The sequence below is a fragment of the Lolium rigidum genome, chromosome 5 (assembly GCF_022539505.1).
Source record: "Lolium rigidum isolate FL_2022 chromosome 5, APGP_CSIRO_Lrig_0.1, whole genome shotgun sequence".
NCBI lineage: Eukaryota > Viridiplantae > Streptophyta > Magnoliopsida > Poales > Poaceae > Lolium > Lolium rigidum.
The window spans coordinates 265147279-265170652 of record NC_061512.1 but is presented as its reverse complement, the minus strand read 5'-3'; the positions used below and the strand labels follow the sequence as shown (position 1 = coordinate 265170652).

Genomic DNA, 23374 nt, shown 5'->3' with positions numbered 1-23374 from the left:
GCTAGGAGGAGCTAAACCATGGCGAGCGCATCGTCTCGGCGGCGCGATAGACCTACAGGTTTGTCTCCCTCTGCTTTATTGCCTGTACGTGTGTGTGTAGGTGATGTGCGTGCGTGTGTTTTCATCTCCTTATTCAATACATGTTTCCGTTTGAGCCTGGCAGATCTTGTTTGTGTGGCAGTAATGGAGAGGTGTTGTCCATTTTTTGCAGAAATTAATTTTCCTTTGTGTGTACAGCCGGCGTGGTGTTAGTCTTCTGGTTTAGATTGGAAGATTGGATATCACAAGAAAATATTTGGTACGAGCTGCTCCATGGTCTTTGGTAGTTCGGTGAGGAGGCAGACATGGCATAGTCCAGCAATGGTGTGTCACGATGTAAGTTTTTATCTTCTCTTGAAGCTGAAATATCAATCTTTGGTTTTGTAGCTAGGTCTACTAGATTAGATTGAAATAGTAGTTATTAAATTAGGGAACGTACTTTTTCCATTATTTTGTAATCGTCAAGAATTGCTCCACGGTCTGGTGCTATAGAAGTTCCTATTCATTTGTAATCAGTCAAGCTTGACGTAATTTAGCTCCTTATTTCCTTATTACTTTAAAGCTTGATATTAATTTCCATATCTGGACATATAATTAGGTGGTTATTTTAAATTTTCCACCTAATGATCATTTCTATCTCCTTTTGAATAATTAAACAAGCTCATCTTTGATTCCTAAGGTGGATTTGGATCTAATAGTGATGAAACTATTTATCAGGGTGTAGCGAATCCTTGCTGCTACATTCAGGTATGGAAGGACATGAAGCAGAACAGCAAAAGAAAAAAGGTAAATGCTCCCCCTAATGATTTTATTAGAGGAGGCACTCAAGTTTATTTATGTGGTTTTCCTTGATATTTGTAGAATATGTATTACATGGATGGAGTGTGCAATCTTGGAAATTAATACTTTAAATCACTGGTTGTATAACAAGGGTGCAATGTTTTATGAGTTATGCATTGTTTGACATGTGGAACCTTCTGTGTTTATTATTGTAAGCTTGCTTCGTTTCAAGTCGGTTTCAGCTCCAGCTTAATAGCTGGCTCTGGTTCCTACTTTGCTTTTCCAGAAGTCTTCTGTGTTGTGTGCTAAAATCACTTTTGTTCTAATTAAATTGGTAACATCATATTAGAATTGATGGGTTTCATGCCTTTCTTTGGTTCTGTTTTATCCTATTATCTTACAGCGCATTCCAGTTGTTATCTTGTGGGTTCATGTTTTATTCACCTTTGTACAGAAGATTGTTACCCACACTGGAATGCGGTGCTGTCATTTCGAATAAGCTCAGTTCATGAGGAAACTGAGCTCTGCCTGATTTTGTCTTGACCAATGCGCTGTCATGGCATAATTATTTGCCATTTCTTCCTATACCGCTTAAACAAATATTACCTTTCTTATTTGTATTCCGGCATCTTAGAAGCATTTGCATCGGTCACCTTTAGTGTACATTAAATAGTAGGAATTTTATCTTGGTATTTGAAATGACATGAGTTCGTTTGGAAAATTACCCCTACGCATTCTGGTGTTTTAGCAACGGTTGTTGCTCACAGTGAAACGATGTGCTGTTGTTCCGGTTATTCGGCTCCATGCAAACACTGAGTTTTTAGCCTAAAATCATGTCTACACCTATCTTCTATTGCCTTCCCTTTGATGGTTTTCTAAGGAGATTTGTTGGCCATGCTTATTGGATACCATGTATTACAGTAGTTTTTATAGATTATTGTGCCTATGCCATGGACCGGTCGTGTATAGGATGTCGTCTTTTGGCTCTTTTTTACAATTACGATTACCTAGGGCATTTGTTTTCTTATTTGTCCCATCTTTGAAATGTCCAGGAAATCTTTTGCTTCCTCCTTCCTTTGTTGTTACTAAGCTGTGCACTATGTTTCAGCGGATATGCTATCCGTACCCTTTGCAACACTGAATCAGCTGTTGCTATATTTGTTGGCACCACCGTTCAAGAATATGATGGTACTTCCTTCTTTATGAACTCCTTTGCTTTTACTTTCAGTATGCCATCTATTTCCTTTTCATCAACTGATCATGCTTTTATGTTCTTATTTCCAAACAACAGAGGTCTGGCCGGTGGGTCGCCTATTCATGGTACATTAATGAAGATATCGTCGACATCAACGTATTTCGAGCAAGGTAGTATAATAATCATACTTTTTAAATTCCACAAACCATTTGTACTTTATCGAAAAAACAAACCATTTGTAGTTTACCTTCAGATATAAACTGTCTGTAACACTGCCTATACATTAAGTTTGTCAAAAACTTTTCAGCCCATTGCACATGCCCCGTTGCCGCATCTCCTTCCTCTCTGAACTCAGGTTGGCGAGAACTGGCCTACAAAACATGTTGCTCAGCTGGCTGCACTCAATCCTTTTTAAAAGAAGGTATTATTCAGTCTATTTAATAGATCATTTTCGCTCTCTAAAGATTGTCCTGGTTACCGCACAGCTAATCCTGCTAATTTCACTCATAGGAAGCTGATTTTCGATGCACTGTCACAATATCAAGAATTTCCTCCAGGCAGCAATAGTGGTACACTGGTTGTCAGTGCTATCATAGGAAGCTGACTTTCAAATGCTAATGAACTAGGTAGCCTGACATGGTTGTTGTATTCTTTACCCTTTTTTGCAGGTGCGCCGTATTGTTCAAGGTTGCTGACCGGCGGCTACCGTTGTTCTCTTCTGGATTTAGGATTCTGCTATGTTGTTGGTAAGCTTTACCTTTGAATGAGATCCGAAAATCTGGGTTTCGGATTTTACTCCGTTTGTTAACCATGGCCTGAGCAGATTTTGCATCCTGCGTTTAGTGGTAGGTGACGCACTGTTAGATAGATAAAAGCGTAACCCTTTTTGTTGTCCTCTTACGTTTGGTTTGTAGTTTGCTCCCTGCTTTCTATTAGCTCTCTAATAACAACAGCGTCGTACACGACGACTTAACTGTGTTATATTTATTAGCCTAGGTCTAGCTATAATGTACTTTCTTTGCTTATGATAGGCACTCATTTTACTTATGAAAAGCAGCGACTACCCTTTAAAAATAATATGCTTCTTATTCATGTATGCAGCTGTCAAACTCACTTGCATTCATTAATAGATGATAGATAATAGCTAGGACATGTAACTATTTTGCATTTATGCATGTTGCTGCAGCTTTCAAACTCTATGAGATCCATTCATGATGATAATTAGTTACTAGGTCTGGTATAAATGTGATGTGTCTGCATACATTACGCTAGATACTCTTTGACTGTTAGACTCGGTCAAATTCATTCATTGCTTTGTGTTGAGAATTCAGATACTATATTCCTCATCCTGATTTGGGTTAAAAGGTTGGCTTTGTTTTTTTACAATCTCATGTATAATTTTGTTTGTTTCAGGTCTGTACCACGGGCGTCGCTATGTTTGTTTTTACGTCGGGTGATTGCCTTTACGCACCCTGTATTTACAAGTTATGAGGGCAGGACACAATCGGTTCGGTAATGCTCGCAAAAGTGCATTGGTCATGTTTAGTTATTATTCTGTGATCTCTATTGCGTTGTACACCATGTGATAGAAAAGGCATATTTGTTGGTTTTTGCAGGTTTGGTGTTTGATAAATAGATTCGTTTTCATCCAAAGCTAGGTACTGTATGACTTCAAAGGTTCATGCGGCGTCGTCTCCTACACCGAGTTTCATTGCCGGTGAAAGGCAACTCGATTAAAACGCGTGGCGATGCTCAATACTATCGGGTTAAGTATTGTTTCTTTGTGTGATTAATTGGTGGACTTATGGGGCTGGTTTATATCATTAGGGGCTAGATCTCACTTTCTTCTTCTGCTTGCATATCATTATTTCAATCTTTCTTATTTATACATTTCTTTGTTTCAAAATCAATCTGCAATAACTTTAGACTCGTGTATCTGTTCTTTAGTTACTTCTTTGCATAGTTTCTTCTCTCTCTTTGTCTATGAACTACATAACTTGACGGAGCGATGATTCCATATTTGTGGTTGCCTGATTAATCCATTTCCTTTCTGCAACAACATAATTTGTGAAGAGATGGTCTTTGTTGGGGTTATCAGCCGTAGTGAACGGATGGATTTAAACCTCGCTGGCTGTAATGCGGTACTATCGCTCGGGTGCAATGTCTTATACTTGCAAAACAGATGATTTAGTTTGGGTATGCTAAATTGCCAATATATCACAGGTTCAGGTTCAGCTTCAGCTTCAGCTTCATGGCTGACCTTAGATTGGTCATTGAACGTGAATATGCTTCACTCGACAAATGGCCTTGCCACAGCTAGATCGCAAGTTCTAGGTGAATATCTCATGTCTTTGATTCATTCATCATCCCAATTGAGTTTTAATTTAGTTCCTATTTTTTTGGACTACTTAAGACACTGGCATCTTTATTGTTATGGTATGATTCTAATAACTGATGTGCAAGCTGCCATGGTTCGTAATTGCTTTCGTAACTATTTTATTGTCATACATGTGTGCTCTCAATAAATAGATATTCAGGACTTGTGTGAAGATTTATGGTGAAATTTGGTATGGTTAAAAGATCAAGAAAATATTCACCTGCCCATAACTTTCCTCACTATGCATATTGGTAGCTCTTTTTGAGCATCTCTCTACCCAACAGCATACTTTAAGGAAATATGCTTACGTGCACAAATTTGTTGTACTATCGGGGTCTTACTTGTTGGACGATTTAGACGCTGATTGTTCTATGTTCAAAATCTGTTGGTGTAGCCTGTGAGGAAACCTACTGAACAGTCGTATCAGTCGTGGAATTTTGTGCGCAGTGCTTGCACACTTTCTTGCGGGACAACCTAGATTTATCTTTTGAAACTATGAAACTATTACGCCGGATATGGTTCGTACTGAGATACATGCTTTTATGATTTGTGTTGTCATTGATTATGCTATTGGTGTGTATCCTTATGTGTGGCGCCATGATTATCTTCCCTCTAATGTTTTGGTTATTTTACAGCAGCTCCAGCACTACACGTTTTAACAATTTCCCTAGAGTTTATATTGTTGATGTGACTGCTTCTCTCTAGGGTTATTATTTTAGGACCTGAAGAGGAGTCTTTTTCTCTAAAGTAGCGCAGTACAAATTTTATTTATTTAGTCTTTCCCTACCCAGTGTTTTGGATATGAGTTGAGATAAGTTTCAATTGTTGTCTGCAATAGCCTTAAGAAGACATGCAAGCACTGGTGTCTGCCTTGCACACTGATGCATTAGTTTTTTGTCATTTGTAGCTACAGATCTAGCTGCTTGGATTTGGATATGGCTGAATTTGTGTTGCAAGATGTGGTGGCCACTAGCCGATGTAAGTAAGTACTGATAGCCTGCCAGGGAAAAGGGATCAGAGTCTCTTGCAACCTGCCTGCTAGAGAGGTTTATGAACCAATCAGTCCATGGAAGGTAAAGACTCAGCAACGCATCATACTTTATTTTTTTCTAGAATACACCATGTAAGGTTCAAGGGTGTATTCTTTCTACTTCAATTTTGAGCTCATTTTTGTATCTGTCCTAAAATTACAATTTCCTCGCTGGTTGTATTGTCATTTCGAGGCAAACGATTGAGAATGACATGAATAGTAGACTATTATTGGTTATAAATACACACAGATTAAAGTTGGGATGATTTCGTAGTAGATGTCTCTACAACAAATGAAAACGTGTACCAAATAGCTGAAGAAGGTTACACCATTGGATCCTCTTATAGCTAGATAATGAAAGTATGTCCACTCATTTGGATATCTAGAAACGTACACCACAACTACCAACTCATATCTGAATCAACTATCCTTCTACACAAAGTGGGCAAGTATTCTTATGACACACTATGTTTCAAGCTAGGGTGGTCAGTCCCTGGTTACTACGGGAGTACCTCGACAATTATGGTCAGTGATCCGATGACTAAATGTACCGAGTAGGTGATTGCACTTGGTTCATCTCAACGTGCCTACCGTACCTGAAATTTGGTTGGCTGGCCTTCATTGTAGTATATGTATGCTGGTATGTGCTATCTTACCGATATGCATATAGCACGGTGTGCTCTATAGATAATTATTCATGTATTGTGTAGAGATAGTCAGTATAGTGACGGGTGGTGCATTGCTAGATAAGAACAAAAATATGCTAATTACGCAGATGGTCGGTGCTTATTGTATTACTACCGGAGTAAACATGGTTTGCTGTTTTAGTATAGCATTATATCTGCGAGATGGTTGGTTCTTAGTGGGAAGTGCTTTTAATCCTATACATTTCCGTCCTTCGTTGCTTGTATATAAGTGCATGCTACTCCGCTAGCTCTACTCTAACTTCAACTATTAGGCTTGTTGTCTTATATTTCTTGGTAATTGTAATATTTGTTGTCTTGGCATTGAAATATTGTTGTTTTAGAATATTCGAGTTACGGGGAAAGTGAAATATCAAAACAGGGCCTGGACAACCAAGGCAAAATACCAAAATTACAAACATAGACTTCATGAAAATGCACATTAGTGATTAGAGTGTTATCATACTAAGCGATTTAAATCCACAAACAAAGCATAAACCCATTATTGTTTTCACGCATGTTTTTTGGTGGTGTAATACAAAATATGGAGATGTACGAGATCAACGGGATCGTGCGCCAAGGTGCTTAATGTTTTCTTTTTGGTTGTAGTTCATTTGCCACTTTTTGTAGAATTTTTTTGTTGATAAACATGGTTTGAAGATTTTGCATACCACTGTATTAGAATTTTTCCTCATCATTAATTTTCTGAATATCTCTACTATAGATGTTGTTTGATCGCCTTCCAACATGTCCCAAGAGTAGGTTCTCATGTAAAGAACATTTCAGTATAATTATTCATTGGACTACAGAGATGTATTATATGAAGTAAAGTATAATATTCATTGGACTACATACGTTAACACTGCCATATTTTATAATTCTCCAACTTAGCTATGATAATTTAGCTTTTGGATGTCTATCTAAACTGTAATTTTATTTAAATTATTCTTAAATTAGTGATATACGCTAATTTATCATATACATGTTTTCGTTGTCTATTCAGGACAAACAAGCACCTGGATTGGGTGGCACTGCAGCCGAGCGATAAAGCCACTGCTAATTTATCTACTATCATTGCATTGGCGACTTCCACTACATTGAGGATCGATGTTGCCCACCTTCCCTATCAAGTCACAGTAGTTAGGGTTGATCATGTTCTTCCGTTCAATGTACCCATTACAAATCTACTTTTTAGAATCTGGCTTCAGCAAGGGTGACTGATTCCTCAAATATTTGGGAAGTGTGCTCGATGATGAATTAATATATGTTATGAATGGTTGTGCCTGCTCGATGATGAATTAAACTATGTTATAGATGGTTGTGCCTTATCTATGATCTTGGGTTGAAAATGAGAACAATCATGCTGAGTATTCCCCCCATCGTCCGCATTTGCAATTTCCTCTGATTCACTACATTTTGTAAGTCCTAATAAAAGTATAATCACTTTTCCACCTATATACGAATTTCACGGGATCGTGCGCCAAGGCGCACATCAAAATCTAGTCTAAAGGTATAATTGATGCCCCCCATAGGGGGTTTTACAGCGCTTTCAGCTTCTGGGCCGTTGGATCAAACCCGTCAGCGCATCTCAGCCGTTGATTTCTGGGTAGAACCTCACTAGGTAAAGCCATGCAACAGTCATGGTCTACCCGCCTGCAGCTGCACTCGGGGCCCACCTTCGTCCGGGTGCGCTCGTCAGTCACTGTGGGTAGTCACAACTAAGGAAAAGAGAGGCCCATGATGCTAACGTGAGATAAAAAGAGGATCCAATGGAGGAAACCCTAGCCGCCAGCCTCCAATCCCCTCCCGTGCCCTAGATGCCGCCCACCACTCAACGCGTCTGCATCCCAATCCTCTCCCTGCCCCGTGCTCCCCAATCCTCTCCCTGTTTGTGCTCCCCAATCTTCTCCCTCGTCTCTCCACCAATCCAGTGCCGCTCCACTCCATCTCATGGCCGAGGCTGAGTTCGTCGCGTCACCATCGCCGAGAGGATGCGCAGGTCGTCGCTTATACCGGCAAACGAAGCGCATGCTGCCGTCGTCGCCATTGACGGGAGGAGCCGCAGGTGGCCGTCGCCGACGGCGCCCGCTCCAGGAGCAGCTTGTCGTTCCGCCCCAATGGTTTCCATCTCGCGGATGACGACGCCATTCCGCTAGCCGCCTGCGAGTAAGACGGCCGAGATCTGCGGGTATGCACCTCCATCTTACGCAAATGATGCCAAGAAGTGAGAGATCAGAGGTGAACAACGCTCGAATCTCAGGTGAGAGAAACCCAAGTCAGATTCCTCTCTTCCTATCCACGTGATTCCCCACCTATTTTCTTTGTCCCCTGCCTAACCCACCTCCTAAATTTCTATTGCGTGATACTTCTGGTGCATGTGATAGCTTGTGGAATTAGAAGATAGAATTAGGTTATTTCCCATGAAGGCATACACTCGATTTGTACTCCCAGTTTCTCAATTCTGTTGAGTTTGTGACACCAGTATGGTTTGTAAATCAAAGTACCTCAATGTCTACTGGTGCTTCCTACAATTTTTTTCCATACCATCTCCTTAAGCAGCCACATCATAATGTATGCTCCACTCTTTGCATTTTTTCTATAAAGCTTTTCCGTGAGATTGGCTTGTAATTAGTAGAAGAAAATAATTGTCCTCCGTCCAGTGAAAATCTTATTATTAGATTGGTATATTAGCTTTATTGTTTTGGATTTTGTAGGAGGTTGAGAAGAAGTAACATGTAGGTAGGCATGATTCTTTTGTATTAATTCCTCTACTTTGATTTTGGTTATTTTATTTTTTGGCACTGATTGTATTAGGTAACAAACCATAAACATCAGATGGAGGGAGATACCAAACAGACCGATATTTTCCCTATTTTCCTTGCATTTGATCTGACACGTGCTTGTTTCATTTTAGTACAAGATTGATTTTATTTATTATTAACACGTGGTTATATGGTACACCCCAAGCTCATTTTCCTCTCAATACTTCTAAGCATATACTTCTGCAAATTTTACTCAAACTTGCAAGCAATTTTTTGTGCAAATTTCAAATGCTTGGCTCTCTTCTTTGAACTAATTTCTCCTTTGGATATCTGCAGTTTTTTTTATCCCAGAAAGCTACTCAGATATCAGCTGATTAGAGTATATGCCAAGGGCATGAATGAGAGCTGCAAACGGTGGAAATATCTGAGGATGTACTGGTGGTGATATTCTCCGTGTCACTCAGCGACTATGACCAACTGGGAGTCTCTGCAAGTGGTGGCAGTAGGCGTCTTCAGAATAAGATTACCCAAAGAAAGGACTTGTTTGAGGCCACAATCAGGTAAAGTAACCCTATCAGTAGCATTTCAGGAATAGACGTGTAAACCAGTCGTGGAGTTGGTCCTCAGTCTGCTCTGTTATCCACCTGTGGTTGGAGAGTTGGTCCGCGGCGAGGGCGTGCTGGCGCCAATCCAATATGCATATAGTAATGTGTTTGTAACAAGCATACTCACAAAGAGAAAGATTGCATATGTCCTCTGTGTATGTGGACCAAAGGTATCCATGCACCTTTCTTGTTCTCTCTACCAATGTCAAATTTTCAATAGCTTTCAAAATTGAATAACAGAATAAAGTTGTTGTGGTTCATCGCCTTTTGTTTTAGGTGACCTTTAGCACAGAATAGGTATTTATTTACTTGTAGCTTTAGACAATGAAAGCATATCATGTGTTAGATGTCATTGATTTTATAGCTCATAACTGAACCCGCGTATCTTTTCAAAGACAATAATGTTTCTTTGCTTCCCGGGCCAGTGTTATTTATATTCAGTGTAAATTGCTCTTGGAGCGGTTAGGAGTGTGATTCATGAAAGAAACCATAGCCGATGATCTTCAACATTTGTTTTATATACAATATATATGGTAAACGTATTCCAGGACAAAACATCTCTTGAGTCAATCACTTGAGCTGCTTTGTTAAACTAACATAATTTAACAGAGTACGTTTGCTTCATCACTTTTCATCTCTTATAATAATGCATAATTGAGGCACATGTCACCCATTTTTTAATTAATCTTAATCAATGATAAATCTGCATTGTTACAATGGTATGTTCTGTTAGAATATAGTACAGTTTATGTTTGACTGGTTGACAGTTCCAGTCCGATAACTTGATGTTTTTTATCAGTTTATAATCCATATTTTCGTATCATATACTTTGAGAAATAAAGTTTACAGTTAATTCTTTTGAGTACATGAATTGTTTTGCCATACTTTTTTAGCATATATAAGATCATTTGAATATACCTTGATCTGTGTATGTGCAATATTTTGTATGTGAGGGATCTGGATAGTTTGGTCGATATCTTCGCTCTGAGCTACTTATGGCCATACTGCCAGTTGAAACATGGAATTATCCATACCCGCTTCAGTTTTGCTCTTTTCAGAGGTGTCGTTGCTGCTGATTGTTTTTCGTCAGGGGTATCTGCCTTTTTTCGCCCATACCACCATGTGTTTATCCTTTACCTATGTACCTTTGATTCATCTATGCTTTTACTTTGTCCTCCGTCCAGTGAAAATCTTATTATTAGATTGGTATATTAGCATTATTGTTTTGGATTTTGTAGGAGGTTGAGAAGAAGTAACATGTAGGTAGGCATGATTCTTTTGTATTAATTCCTCTACTTTGATTTTGGTTATTTTATTTTTTGGCACTGGTTGTATTAGGTAAAAACCATAAACATCAGATGGAGGGAGATATCAAACCGACCGATATTTTCCCTATTTTCCTTGCATTTGATCTGACACGTGCTTGATTCATTTTAGTACAAGATTGATTTTATTTATTATTAAACCGTGTTTATATGGTACACGCGAAGCTCATTTTCCTTTGAATACTTCTAAGCATATACTCCTGCAAATTTTACTCAAACTTGCAAACAATTTTTTGTGAAAATTTCAAATGCTTAGCTCTCTTCTTTGAACTAATTTCTCCTTTGGATATCTGCAGTTTTTTTTTATCCCAGAAAGCTACTCAGATATCAGCTAATTAGAGTATAGGCCAAGGGCATAAATGAGGGCTGCAAATGGTGGAAATGTCTGGGGATGTACCGGTGGTGATATTCTCCGTGTCACTCAGAGACTATGACCAACTGGGAGTCTCTGCAAGTGGTGGCAGTAGGCGTCTTCAGAATAAGATTATCCAAAGAAAGGACTTGTTTGAGGCCACAATCAGGTAAAGTAACCCTATCAGTAGCATTTCAGGAATAGACGTGTAAACCACCTGTAGTCGTGGAGTTGGTCCTCAGTCTGCTCCGTTATCCACCTGTTGTTGGAGAGTTGGTCCGTGGCGAGGGCATGCTGGCGCCAATCCAATATGTATATATTAATGTGTTTGTAACATGCATACTCACAAAGAGAAAGATTACATATGTCCTCCGTGTATGTGGACCAAATGTATCCATTCACCTTTCTTATTCTCTCTACCAATGCCAAATTTTCGATAGCTTTCAAAATTGAATAACAGAATAAAGTTGGTGTGGTTCATCGTCTTTTGTTTTAGGTGAACCTTTAGCATAGAATAGGTATTTATTTACTTGTAGCTTTAGACAATGAAAGCATCATGTGTTAGATGTCATTGATTTTATAGCTCATAACTGAACCCGAGTATCTTTTCAAAGACAATAATGTTTCTTTGCTTCCCGGGCCAGTGTTATTTGTATTCAGTGTAAATTGCTCTTGGAGCGGTTAGGAGTGTGATTCATGACAGAAACCATAGCCGATGATCTTCAACATTTGTTTTATATACAGTATATATGGTAAATATATTCCAGGAACAAACATCTCTTGAGTCAATCACTTGAGCTGCTTTGATAAACTAACATAATTTAACAGAGTACGTTTGCTTCATCACTTTTCATCTCTTATAATAATGCATAATTGAGGCACATGTCACCCATTTTTTAATTAATCTTAATCAATGATAAATCTGCATTGTTACAATGGTATGTTTTGTTAGAATATAGTACAATTTATGTTTGACTGGTTGACAGTTCCAGTCCGATAACTTGATGTTTTTTATCAGTTTATAATCCATATTTTCGTATCATATACTTTGAGAAATAAATTTTACAGTTAATTCTTTTGAGTACATGAATTGTTTTGCTATACTTTTTAACATATATAAGATCATTTGAATATAGCTTGATCTGTGTATGTGCAACATTTTGTATGTGAGGGATCTGGATAGTTTGGTCGATATCTTCGCTCTGAGCTACTTATGGCCATACCGCCAGTTGAAACATGGAATTATCCATACCCGCTTCAGTTTTGCTCTTTTCAGAGGTGTCGTAGCTGCTGATTGTTTTTTTGTCAGGGTATCTGCCTTTTTTCGCCCATACCACCATGTGTTTATCCTTTACCTATGCACCTTTGATTCATCTATGCTTTTACGTGATTTATTTCTAATAAGGGTATGTCCTTTGGTGTTCCCTATTTTGTGTTGGTTCACTTCTTGCCATTCCGTTCCTCTCCCACCACAAGATGTTTGATGTCTACTGTTCCTATATTCATTTGCTGGGATGCTTGCTTCACAGCGTTATTTTCCATCTCATTCTTACTGCGTGAAGTTGCCAGTAGGTTCAGCTAGAGGAAGTACTCCACCGTGCTAGCTTACATGTGCATGTTATAAAGTCCGGCTTTATTTTCTTTACATGACAATGGATTTCTGCAATATATCTTCAGTACTGACAAGGCTGAAACTCTGTCATCCAGTGACAAGGTAAAACTTCGACAGAAAAGGCCTTATTTTCCAACAATGATTACCGTGGAAAACTTTATTAAGTGAGACTTTATATGGTAAATGGTATAATAATCAGCAGAAAAATGTTATACATGCTAATGCTATCACTTGTTCTACTACGTTGTAAGTCATCCTATTTTGTCACTCTAGAACTAACAAAAATGGTGTAACCATCTCACAAAATTCTATAACTACACTGAAATGGAGAATAAATGATTTATTTTTACTAGGCTATGTCCTAAATCTCCATGGTTGGGCAAGTGAAAGACTTAGACCTGTGGTAGCAATAGAGTATGGCTTGATTTGTTCTTTCCGTGGGAATGCCATCGTGGACAGGGTGATTTGCCCATTATGTGTCCAATGCCATCTCTGAATTTATTAACAAATATTTACATGGGACTGTTTAGCTGACTTGACTGTAATTTAGAAAGAGCCACGCATCAAAAAGGACAGGGGTGTGATCTGAATAATTAATTGGTTATACAGTTTATTTATTATTGTTGTTTCAAAACGTATTTATTCATATGATAGTGTCATTAGGAGGCATAAAAGGCAACATATGATCATCTCAGGAGGCGCTCCTGATACTAAACCACTTCTTCTCCTTGACAATACATGTTGTTGCTCAAGTATGTCAAGAGGTAATATTTTCTCTTTGGGATGCTGGAAATGGAAGTAAAATTAGTGTGGCCTCCCGTCTGTAGCTCTAAGTTGAACAAAATAACGGTGGATACACTAATTTTACAGCATTCTAAGTGAAGCCTCAATTTCTTATAATTACTTGATTTCGGGGCATACAATTCTCTACTTGTAGGCATCAACTGACATATAGAATTTGAGAAGAGGCAACATTGTGTGATCCCTCGCTCTGACCACTCAGGGTCCCTCTCTTCATGGTTGTCATCGTCCTAGACTCTAGGTGAGTTGTTACAACTATTTGTTTCTTATAATCCAAGTCAAGATTCATCTTTGAATCAAGATTGTGATCTACTTGCATTTTGTGGTGTTTATCCTGAGACCGAAATGGTTATTCTAGGTTACTTGCACTGATAAATGGAATTGAGCCAGCCATGTATAAAGATTCTGATCTAACTTTATTTTATGATCTTCTTTTGTGGAGATTCAGCCAGTCTTAGAATCCGCCATCTTCAAGTTGGGGGGCATTCTTGAGAGTAATTATGAGAAGTTACAAAAAAAAAACGGTTGGGAAAGGAGTAGCCGAACTGAGGAAGGGTGTAGGACTTACTGCTTAACCTCTTGATTTTCTTGACAGTGGAAAAATATGTTTATCTCTCCTTTTGGCTAACAATGCGCATGGTTAGTATTTCAGGTATACATTCACTAGCTACAATGATATATCTGAAGTAGATGGAAATCCTAAATCGGACAGGGGATTATTGTGATGGCGTTTCTCTTGCGGATTTTATTAGTTCGATTTTACCAACATTTTTTTTGTAGATAGCCCAGCTTATGTAGATGTTTCTATTGTTGTTCCTTTCTTCTATTGCTCTTGACACAGCCATCAAGTATTTGCTACTATGATATATTTCTCTCATTTCCTGGTGTATATAAATATTTCCTACGTTTGTAACTTCGTGTGATTTATCGTAAGATCATCATATTGATTTCGTTTTCTGAAACATAATAATCAGATTATCATTTTCACCTAATTTTAGCATTGCTGTACAAAGTATGTATTGATACGAGTTTCATGGGATCGTGCGCCAAGGCGCACATCTAAATCTAGTTAATATTGCTTATGCAGTGATAACTTATGTTGTGGCGGCCACGGGCCCACGGTCCATGCCATAGAGGAGGAGCAACGAGCGTGCAACTGCCGCTCACCCAAGGAAGAAGCCCATGTTTTGCACAAAATCATGTGTGCATCAATTGGTTCTCAGCTTATGTGTGTTGATTAGTTCTTGAATAGTGATATTCACTGTAGTAACTAGTAAGTAGCAGAGGCAGATTTATTTAGCAAAGGAAAATATCTTTCTTTTCTTGCGGGGGAGCAAAGGAAAATATCATCCGTACATGGGCATTGCTGGTCCGGTCATCCCTTGCAACTAGGTGCATATGATTTCGTTCAGGAGATTGATTTTTTGGAGCACGTGCGCAGTGCGCACCCTCTCTACACAGTAAACTGGCAACCATGTATTAGAGTGGATCATGCAGTCCGTGAGGGAGAAAAAAATTCTCTTTTGAGAATTTTGAGAAGAGAGAGTTTTGTCTTTTCTAGAAAGATTCCTCAAAATTTTGGATCTAGGAGAGAGAATGACACACAGGAAATGTCAAAGATCTAGATTTGAGAGAAATGGATGGTGGAGATAGGCATGCACGAAGGACAGCTGCGCTACTGCAGATTTCCCTTTCGTTTAGCTACGGCCACGAAAAGTATAGGTCGGCAAACACATCCGGTTCGATTTACACCCACATTTGGTTTCAATATTTTTTTTGAGAATTCGGCAGGTGAGCTGCTCGATATATTAATAAAAGAAGATTTGGCTCAGTTAATAGGGAAACCGGGCCCAAAAACCATACAAAGCGACCGAGTTTATGAGGAAAACCGTCTCAAAAACCGCACAAATATCGGAGCCTCCTCGCCCACACGATACCAGACTACCGACGACCAAACACACACCACCAAACCCGGAGCCGCTGCTCCGACGTCCCCTGCTCGGAGGCGAGCCGCAACGCCGCACGGCATGGACGTCTTGTAGCCCAAACTACCAAGGCGACCATCCGCAGACCACGAACGCCGCGCCAAAAGATCCGGGGCCGCCGCCCCGACATGCCAGCCACACCGATCGTCCCGTCGTGTAGGCCGGGCCGATGAGCTCGCTACCCACGTAGCACCAACACGCCACCCATGCCTTGCTAGACCATGACCACACCCCATGGAGTCATCGTTGCAAGACCTTCCGAGGCCGCCGCCTCGGCGTACGTCAACCGTCCGGGGCCGCCGCCCCGGCATCCACCACCCTCGACAACAGGGCAACCATGCACAATTGCACACATCTACCGCACCATGAGGAACGCGAACTCCAAAAGCGGCGCCTTCAGGAAGGTAATGGCACAGTGTGTCGCCTCCGCTCGCTCCGAGGAGCAGAGGTTTTCACCCGGAGAATGCAATGACTCGCGACAACAGGAGACCAAGCTCCCCGATGAAGCCCTCAACAGGTCGCATCAAACGAACGCTTCAACTAGAACTATTTGTCTACACTAGCTCTTTCTATAATAAGTCAGTGAACAGGTTGAAGGTCGGATGAAGCCTCGTGGCTTTTCGTGAGACTTCCTCTTTTATTGCTGGAATCCCAGTCCTCGTTACTCTCCTTTACAATTGAAAGTGCTCACTCGTTTTCTGTTTGTTTTCATGTGCGCATACACTCAGCCTAATTTAGTAAGTGTGAAGTGGAAGGGCGAGTACGGGTGAAAGCCCACTACCTTCCGGATAAAAGATATGCTCGATTTATAGATAGCTTTGCTTCACTATATAGCGTGGGACGAATTGATAAGCTCTGAATGCAGGAAGGGAAACCTTAGAGCTTTCTTCGCTTATCTTCCCAAGCAGACCATATGATTCTCATTATTCTATTTCTCTTTCTTTCGAAACGGTACCTAGGGGCACCGCCAACATCGGCACCAAAGGTGCGAAGCTTTTGCCTGGAGTGTCAACGCTGTCATCAGGCCCAAGTAGGCCCTGGCCGTAGGCGTGGCCAGCCTATCAGGGGGGCTTGTTGCCGTCCACCAAATGCTCAACACTCGCCTGAGTAGCGCGTCCGGCTAGACCATGCGCGCTAGCACTAACGAAGCACTAGGCGGCCACCGGGAAGATGCGTTTCAAGAACTTCACATGGACTCTTGTCGTTGTGTATGGTGCAACCCAGAATATGTTTAAACATGTCTTTCTCCGTGAGTTAGTTAATCTGATGAAGGACAATCCCTATCCTATCATTATAGGAGGGGATTTTAATTTTTTGATTTTCTCGCGAAATGAGTAAAGGTCGTTTCGATAAATATTGGTCTTTCTTACTCAATGATGTCATTGGTAGCTTGGACTTAAGAGATGTTACAATGACTGGGAGACAATTTGCTTGGGTGAACAGCCTCCCGGAGCCCACATATGAAAAGTTGGATCGTGTACTTATGGGTTCCAAATAGGAATTAAAAACCCATGGGTTTCTGTACGGGCCCTCCCGTGCATTGAGGCTTTGTCGGATTATGCTCCTTTATTGTTAACCACTGGAATAACTAGACCTCCGAGCAAGCGCCTATTTAAGTTCGAACTTGGATGCCTGTATCGGGAAGGTTTTTCGGACTTGGTTAAATCAGTTTTGGAGAAGCCTGTCACTGGTCGTTCACCCATCCAAAGCTGGTCTAATATGTTGCGTGCCACACGTAGATACCTCGGTGGGTGGGCTAGACACATGTCTGAGCAGCTCAAAAATGAGATACTTAGCCTTTCATCGATTATTGATTTTATTGAGGCAATTGTTGAGTGATACCGTCAAATGCGCAAGAAATTGAACTTAAAAGTCAATAAAATGCGCAGCTGGCTGGTCTACTTCCCAATGAGGAACTCAAATGATACCAACGATCAAAGGCTCATTTCTTGTTGGAAGGGGATTCGAATACGATATATTTACATAGTGTTGCAAATGGCAAACATAGGAAGAAACTCATTCATTCTCTCATACAAGATGAGGGCACGATCGAAGGGCATGAGCAGCTCAAGTCATATATTACCAGTTACTATAAAGGTCTATTTGGTGAACCTGTGGAATGTAATATATCCATGGATGAATCCAGGATTGACGACATACCTTAGGTTTCACAGGAGGAAAACACTTTTCTCACTGCCCCTTATTCGGAGGAGGAAGTGAAGAAGGAGGTTTTCAAATGAAACATCATAAAGCTCCTGGTCCACATGGCTTTCCTGCTGAGTTCTATCAAAACTTCTGGGATATTATAAAGTCGGACCTCATGGAACTTTTCAGTGCACTCCATGCTAGCCAGCTTCAGCTTTTTCGTCTCAACTTTGGTGAAAGCATTATGCTACCTAAGGTTAATGAAGCAGAACGAATTCAACAGTACTGGCCAACATGTCTCCTTAATGTTTGTTTTAAAATCTTTACTAAAGTTGCTACCATAAGGCTTAATTCAGTGGATGATTAGGTAGTACTTCCTACTCAAACGACTTTTATGCAAGGAAGACATATTTTAGATGGAGTTGTCACCTTGCATGAAACCATTCATGAGTTACATCGTAAGAAGATGAATGGCATAATATTAAAGATTGACTTTGAAAAAACTTAAGGTAAAGTTAAGTGGTCTTTCATCCAGCAGACACTCAGGATGAAAGGTTTCTTTACTAAGTGGCGAGCTCTTATCCATAACTTTATTTTCGTAGGAAGTGTTGCAATCAAAGTCAATGATGACATTGTAATTACTTCCAGACGAAGAAAGATTAACGACAAAGCGACCCATTATCGCCCATGTTATTTAACATTGTGGCTGATATGCTAGCTATTATTATAGAGCATGCTAAGGCCGATGGGAAAATTGAAGGGGTGGTCCTACATCTTGTTGATGGCGGACTTTCCATTCTTCAGTATGCCGATGATACGATTCTGTTTATGGAACATGACCTTGAGAAAGCAAGAAATCTGAAGTTAATATTATTAGCTTTCGAGCAATTATCCGGATTGAAAATTAACTTCCATAAAAGTGAATTGTTTTGCTTCAGTGAGTCCAATGACGACGCCAACCTATATGCTGAGATTTTTGGCTGTCGTATTGGCCAGTTTCCTATTAGCTATCTAGGTATTCCGATCCATTTTCGGAGGCTTACGAATGCTGAGTGGAAGCATGTCGAGGAGCGGCTTCGGAAGCGCCTTAGCAGTTGGAAAGGCAAATTGCTATCCCTAGGTGGAAGGTTGGTTCTAATCATTTCAGTATTAACTAACATGTTACTATATATGATATCCTTCTTCCAGCTGTCTAAAGGAGTCTTGCATCGGTTAGATTATTTTCGATCAAGATTTTTTTTTGGCAAGGGAATAGCGATAAAAAGAAACATGGGCTAACCAAATGGATTGTTGTCTGTCGGCCAAAATACCAAGGTGGGCTTGGTGTTCATGACCTTGAGATTAAGAACACGGCCTTATGGGTAAATGGTTGGAAAAACTGCTAACCGAGGACAAGGTCTAGCAGACAATACTTAGGAGAAAGTATGTTGGCTCACGTGCGATTTCTCAGGTTTTTTGGAAACCTAGGGACTCTCACTTTTGGGCTGGCTTGATGACAACGAAGAAGCACTTCTTCCATTTTGCCTCTTTCTCTATTAAGGATGGCTCTGAGATTAGGTTTTGGGAGGACAAATGGTTTGGTAATACCTCGCTCCGAGAACAGTATCCAGCTTTATATAATATTATGCATCACAAGGGTGATACCTTAGCTAAGGTGATGGAATGTAACACACCTAATGTGACGTTCAGGAGAGATCTTGATGGGCCCCGTCTTACGTCATGGAACGAATTGCTACATCGGTTGGCTTTCGCCCATGTCACATGGGGTAGATGAGTTTCATTGGTGAATGTGCATGGATTCCCCATGTATGGTTTTGGTAATTATTGATAATCCCTATGGACTAATGTTTGCGTTGAGTTATATTTGTAGGAGTTGTCCATAGGTAATGCTTGAACCATATGTTGGCTTCAAGGTTGCAACAAGGATCAAATGAAGAATATCAAGTGTCAAGTATGTCTTGAAGAAGATGATTGAGTGAGCTCTCATGTGTATCTTCAAGAGATCAACAAGACGAAGAAATAAGAAATGGTGTGCAAGTTCAAGATGAGATATCTCGAAGATGTCATATGCTTAAAGCTTGCCATCCATATGGTGATCAAGGATATGTGAAGACGCACTGAAGAATAAGCTCTCCTATATATAGTGGTGTATGGGGAGCAATCCGCAAGACTTTATCAAGCAAGCACAATCAAGAAAGGTGTTCCATCTTGTTGCGGTCAAGATCGTCATCATTAAGCTCAAGTGAAATATGCAAGGTTAAGGTTTTCTCTCTATAGGGTTTCTTTCTTACCGGTCTCGTGGTTTAGTTGGGAGACCGGTTTATAGGTTAGTTGATGTACTATCAAGAGGGCTCTCGAGTGAGTAACTCGATCGTATCGTTCTGAGAGAGCTCAAACCTTTGCATTCTTGCATCATCATTATTGGTTTTTATTTGGATCCTACCTTGTGGTGATTTATACCTTGTGGTTATTTTCATAGCAATCTCTGGTTCGTCGAAAATGGATTCCGCATGAATCACTTGTTGCGTTTTCGATATTGGAGATTTTTTCGGTTTCTCGTATTGAGAGGTTTCACTATAAAATCCATAGAAAAATCTACCCTACTTGTTCTTAATTTTTTCATTCTTTGTGAGTATATCTCTTGTTATCCTTTTTACAACAAATTTGTTTCACCTAAATCCGAGTTTCCTAACTCAAGTTGTTGCATTTTCCATATTGGAGGTTTTATCGGTTTGTCTTTTATAGATAGGTGAAACCTTTATTAATTTGTTTATATCCTAAATTTATGTACTATGAAGTTTATATGCATATTGTTGTAGAGCTATTTTTTGTGATTTCAACGAGACCAAGATCATCGAAATTGGATTCCGGACGCAAAAGTTGTTAAGGTTTTCGTATCGGGTGTCCAGGTTTTCTCATGAACGCTGGCACTGCTGCTGGCAGCAGGCCAACACTGCCGCCCGGAGAGGGACGGCTTTAGAGCTTGTTTTTGCCCTCATTGTTGACCTTCTTTGAGCTTGCTATCCCCTCTCACTCCAATGAATCTTTCATACATTTGAGATAAAAGATAGAGGAGATCTAGATCTACATCGTCACCAATCAAATCCCTCTCTTTGTGAGAGGAAGCACCAAGATCTAGATATTGGAGAAACTTGGAGTTCTTTGTGGATTTCATTTTTTCTTCCTCTCTTATTCCCCCAATAGCTTTAGTAGCTTTGTTGGAATTTGAGAGTGAAGGATTGGAGCACCTTTCCACGGGGATTTGTGGAAGTGAAAGTGAGGATCTTGTTACTCTTGGGTTTTTGGAACCCTAAACGGCTTTTAGGCCTTTGTGGTGATTTGTTGGGAGCCTCCAATTAAGTTATGGATGTGTGCCCCAACCTTTGTGTAAGGCATGGTTTCCGCCTCGAAGGAAATTCCTTAGTGTAACCGTGACCTAGGCCTTTGTGGAGAGGGTATTACCGGAGAATAAGGTGAGGCCTTTGTGGCGCTCGGTGTGTGGTGTGACTACCGCATATTGGGGTGAGGCCTTTGTGGTGCTGTTGTGCATCGAGCAAACACACCACAAGGTGAGGCCTCTTGTGGCATTCGAGAGCACTAAGCCACCGCACATCTCCAACGGAGATTAAAACTCGCAGGAGTGTGAACTTCGGGATAAATCATCGTCTCCCGCGTGCCTCAGTTATCTCTATACCCTAGCTCTTTACTTATGCACTTCACTTTATGATAGCCTTCGTGCTTGATGTTTGTCAACACCCGGATTTTTAAGTCCAGATGCCTATTATGCCATATATCGCAATCCCATGAAGATTGTTTTTGCGAGACATAACAGTTGATATCATAAAGTCATCATTCATTACAAACTATAGTCGTCTTACAACAATAGATCACATGATCCACACTTAAAATAATAGTTGATCTAATGATCAACAAACACAACACATAGCGGAAGCGAAGTAGTAGTAGTCCATCTAGTCCACAGGCAACGCCTGACGTTAGAAGACAATCCTAGTTATCGTAGACGTCATGCTGTCCGTCATCCTGATACTGTGGCTCCTCTTCATAGTCTGGCCATTTGAATAGCCAGGGACATAGCCATGAGTACTTGAAAGTACTCGCAAACTAATACTAGTGTAAGCACTATTAACTATGGTAGGGTTGCTAAACTCTAAGTTCATTTGCGTAAAGCCAGTTTTATTTCCTAAGAACTTAGTAGTAAAAGACTCTTTATTTGCCTAACTAACTCAAGTGGGAACATTAGTGTCATTCTCACAATTCTGGTGTGATCAAGTCAAATTAACCTTTCAATTCACCATTCATTTTTAGAAAACATCTGACAACAGAACCGTATGGCCATCCAACCGTCCATAACCGCGGACACGTCTATTCGAATAGGTTTACACTCTGCAGAGGTTGCACACTTGTGCCACAACATTTGATTACATTCGTCAGGGATAGCCCTGAATAATCATACTCAATATGCGGATCATCAACCATTAACCTTTCACTTACATACCCTAGTATAGGCACCTCTCCCCATGAGTTTGGCCTCCCGGTCATAGCAATCTATTATCCCGGGAACTGCACAGGGCTTGGGTCGGACATTCACCTCATTTCACGTCATTTCACTTTCAACGGAGGCAGCCTTGGCATAACCCCTATGACGCTTGTTTAGAGGGAACCCATACTAAAGAACATAAGTTTCTAGTTAAGCCTTGCCCATAATCAGGTATTGTGGGGGTACTCTAAAATTGGAATGGTATCGCATCCAACCCAATCATCAGTTTTTATCAGACTCACCTTGTCATTCAAGTCATATTCACCTTCAAAATCTTTCAATAGAATGAATCATCATTCCAAGGTTTTCAAAGTCAGTTGATTCACATGTTCCCAACTAGACTAGTCAATTTTAATTTTAGCACTAGCAACTAGTCATGAGGGGTGCTAACTAGCTTGTGGCTCTCTAGGCTAACTTTGATGTTCTTGTACTACTCCATATCTAGACTCAAGTTAACCATAAAAGTAATCCTTGATAAATCAAAACAAAAGCTTTGTAAGGTAAAAACTGGGACTTGGAAAGTAAACAGAAAGTAGTAAGGTATTAGTGCCTTGCTCAAGTTGAGCTTGCACTAGGGTAACTTGCAAGAGTATAGCTTGCCTTGATTGGTACAGTGATCAAAGCTTTCTTCTTCTTCCTGGTAGAATACCTCCTCCTCCTGGTAGTCCTTGGTACTAGCGTCTATAAACAGATACGAGGTATACAATCACCACACAAGGCTTAAGTGCTAGACTTAACACACAAATGGGTCACACAAGCCATCATATCATCACAACATTAATCACAAGGTGGTTGGCTTTGTTTTTAAGGAAACTTGTAAGAGAAATAATTTCCTCTCATTGAATCTCATTAAGATTTAATTTCCTCAAATAATAAGTGTGGTATTATGTTGACCAAGGCCAAAACTTCACCTTTATCATTTGAGCAAAAGGATTTAAATGAGGTACTATACCTCATGCAATTTAAACACTACTATGGACTAATTTAATATCACCAAGTAATCAAGTATGAGGTGCTATAGCTAAGATCATATCCTCATATTGAATCACTTGAGACCATGATTTAAATGAGAGGAAACCTCTCATACCATTTAACAATTAATTTTGGGTAATTTAAATGGACTAG

At 40.1% G+C, this 23374-nt stretch overlaps 1 protein-coding gene across 2 annotated transcripts; it reads left to right on the top strand.

Annotated features, from left to right (window-relative positions):
- Nucleotides 1–238: 238 nt before the first annotated feature.
- LOC124654985 lies at nt 239–2925 on the top strand. Of its 2 annotated transcripts, none has more exons than XM_047193959.1 (7): nt 239–375; nt 757–825; nt 1928–2007; nt 2111–2184; nt 2322–2435; nt 2525–2585; nt 2686–2925. In XM_047193959.1, the coding sequence occupies exons 2-7, from the start codon at nt 789–791 to the stop codon at nt 2707–2709; spliced, it is 390 nt and encodes a 129-aa protein (XP_047049915.1). In that variant the 5' UTR covers nt 239–375; nt 757–788; the 3' UTR covers nt 2710–2925. The 2 variants fall into 2 exon arrangements, with proteins under 2 accessions (XP_047049915.1, XP_047049914.1); XM_047193958.1 differs by having other exon boundaries at nt 2525–2593.
- Nucleotides 2926–23374: the final 20449 nt, after the last annotated feature.

Bases quoted from the DNA above. Each gene is read 5' to 3' on its own strand.
- LOC124654985 (XM_047193958.1), top strand. From the start codon at position 789: ATGGAAGGACATGAAGCAGAACAGCAAAAGAAAAAAG. The intron at 2,185-2,321 runs GTAGTATAATAA...AAAACTTTTCAG, and splicing joins ATCAACGTATTTCGAGCAAG to CCCATTGCACATGCCCCGTT. The intron at 2,594-2,685 runs TGTCAGTGCTAT...TTTTTGCAGGTG, and splicing joins AGCAATAGTGGTACACTGGT to CGCCGTATTGTTCAAGGTTG.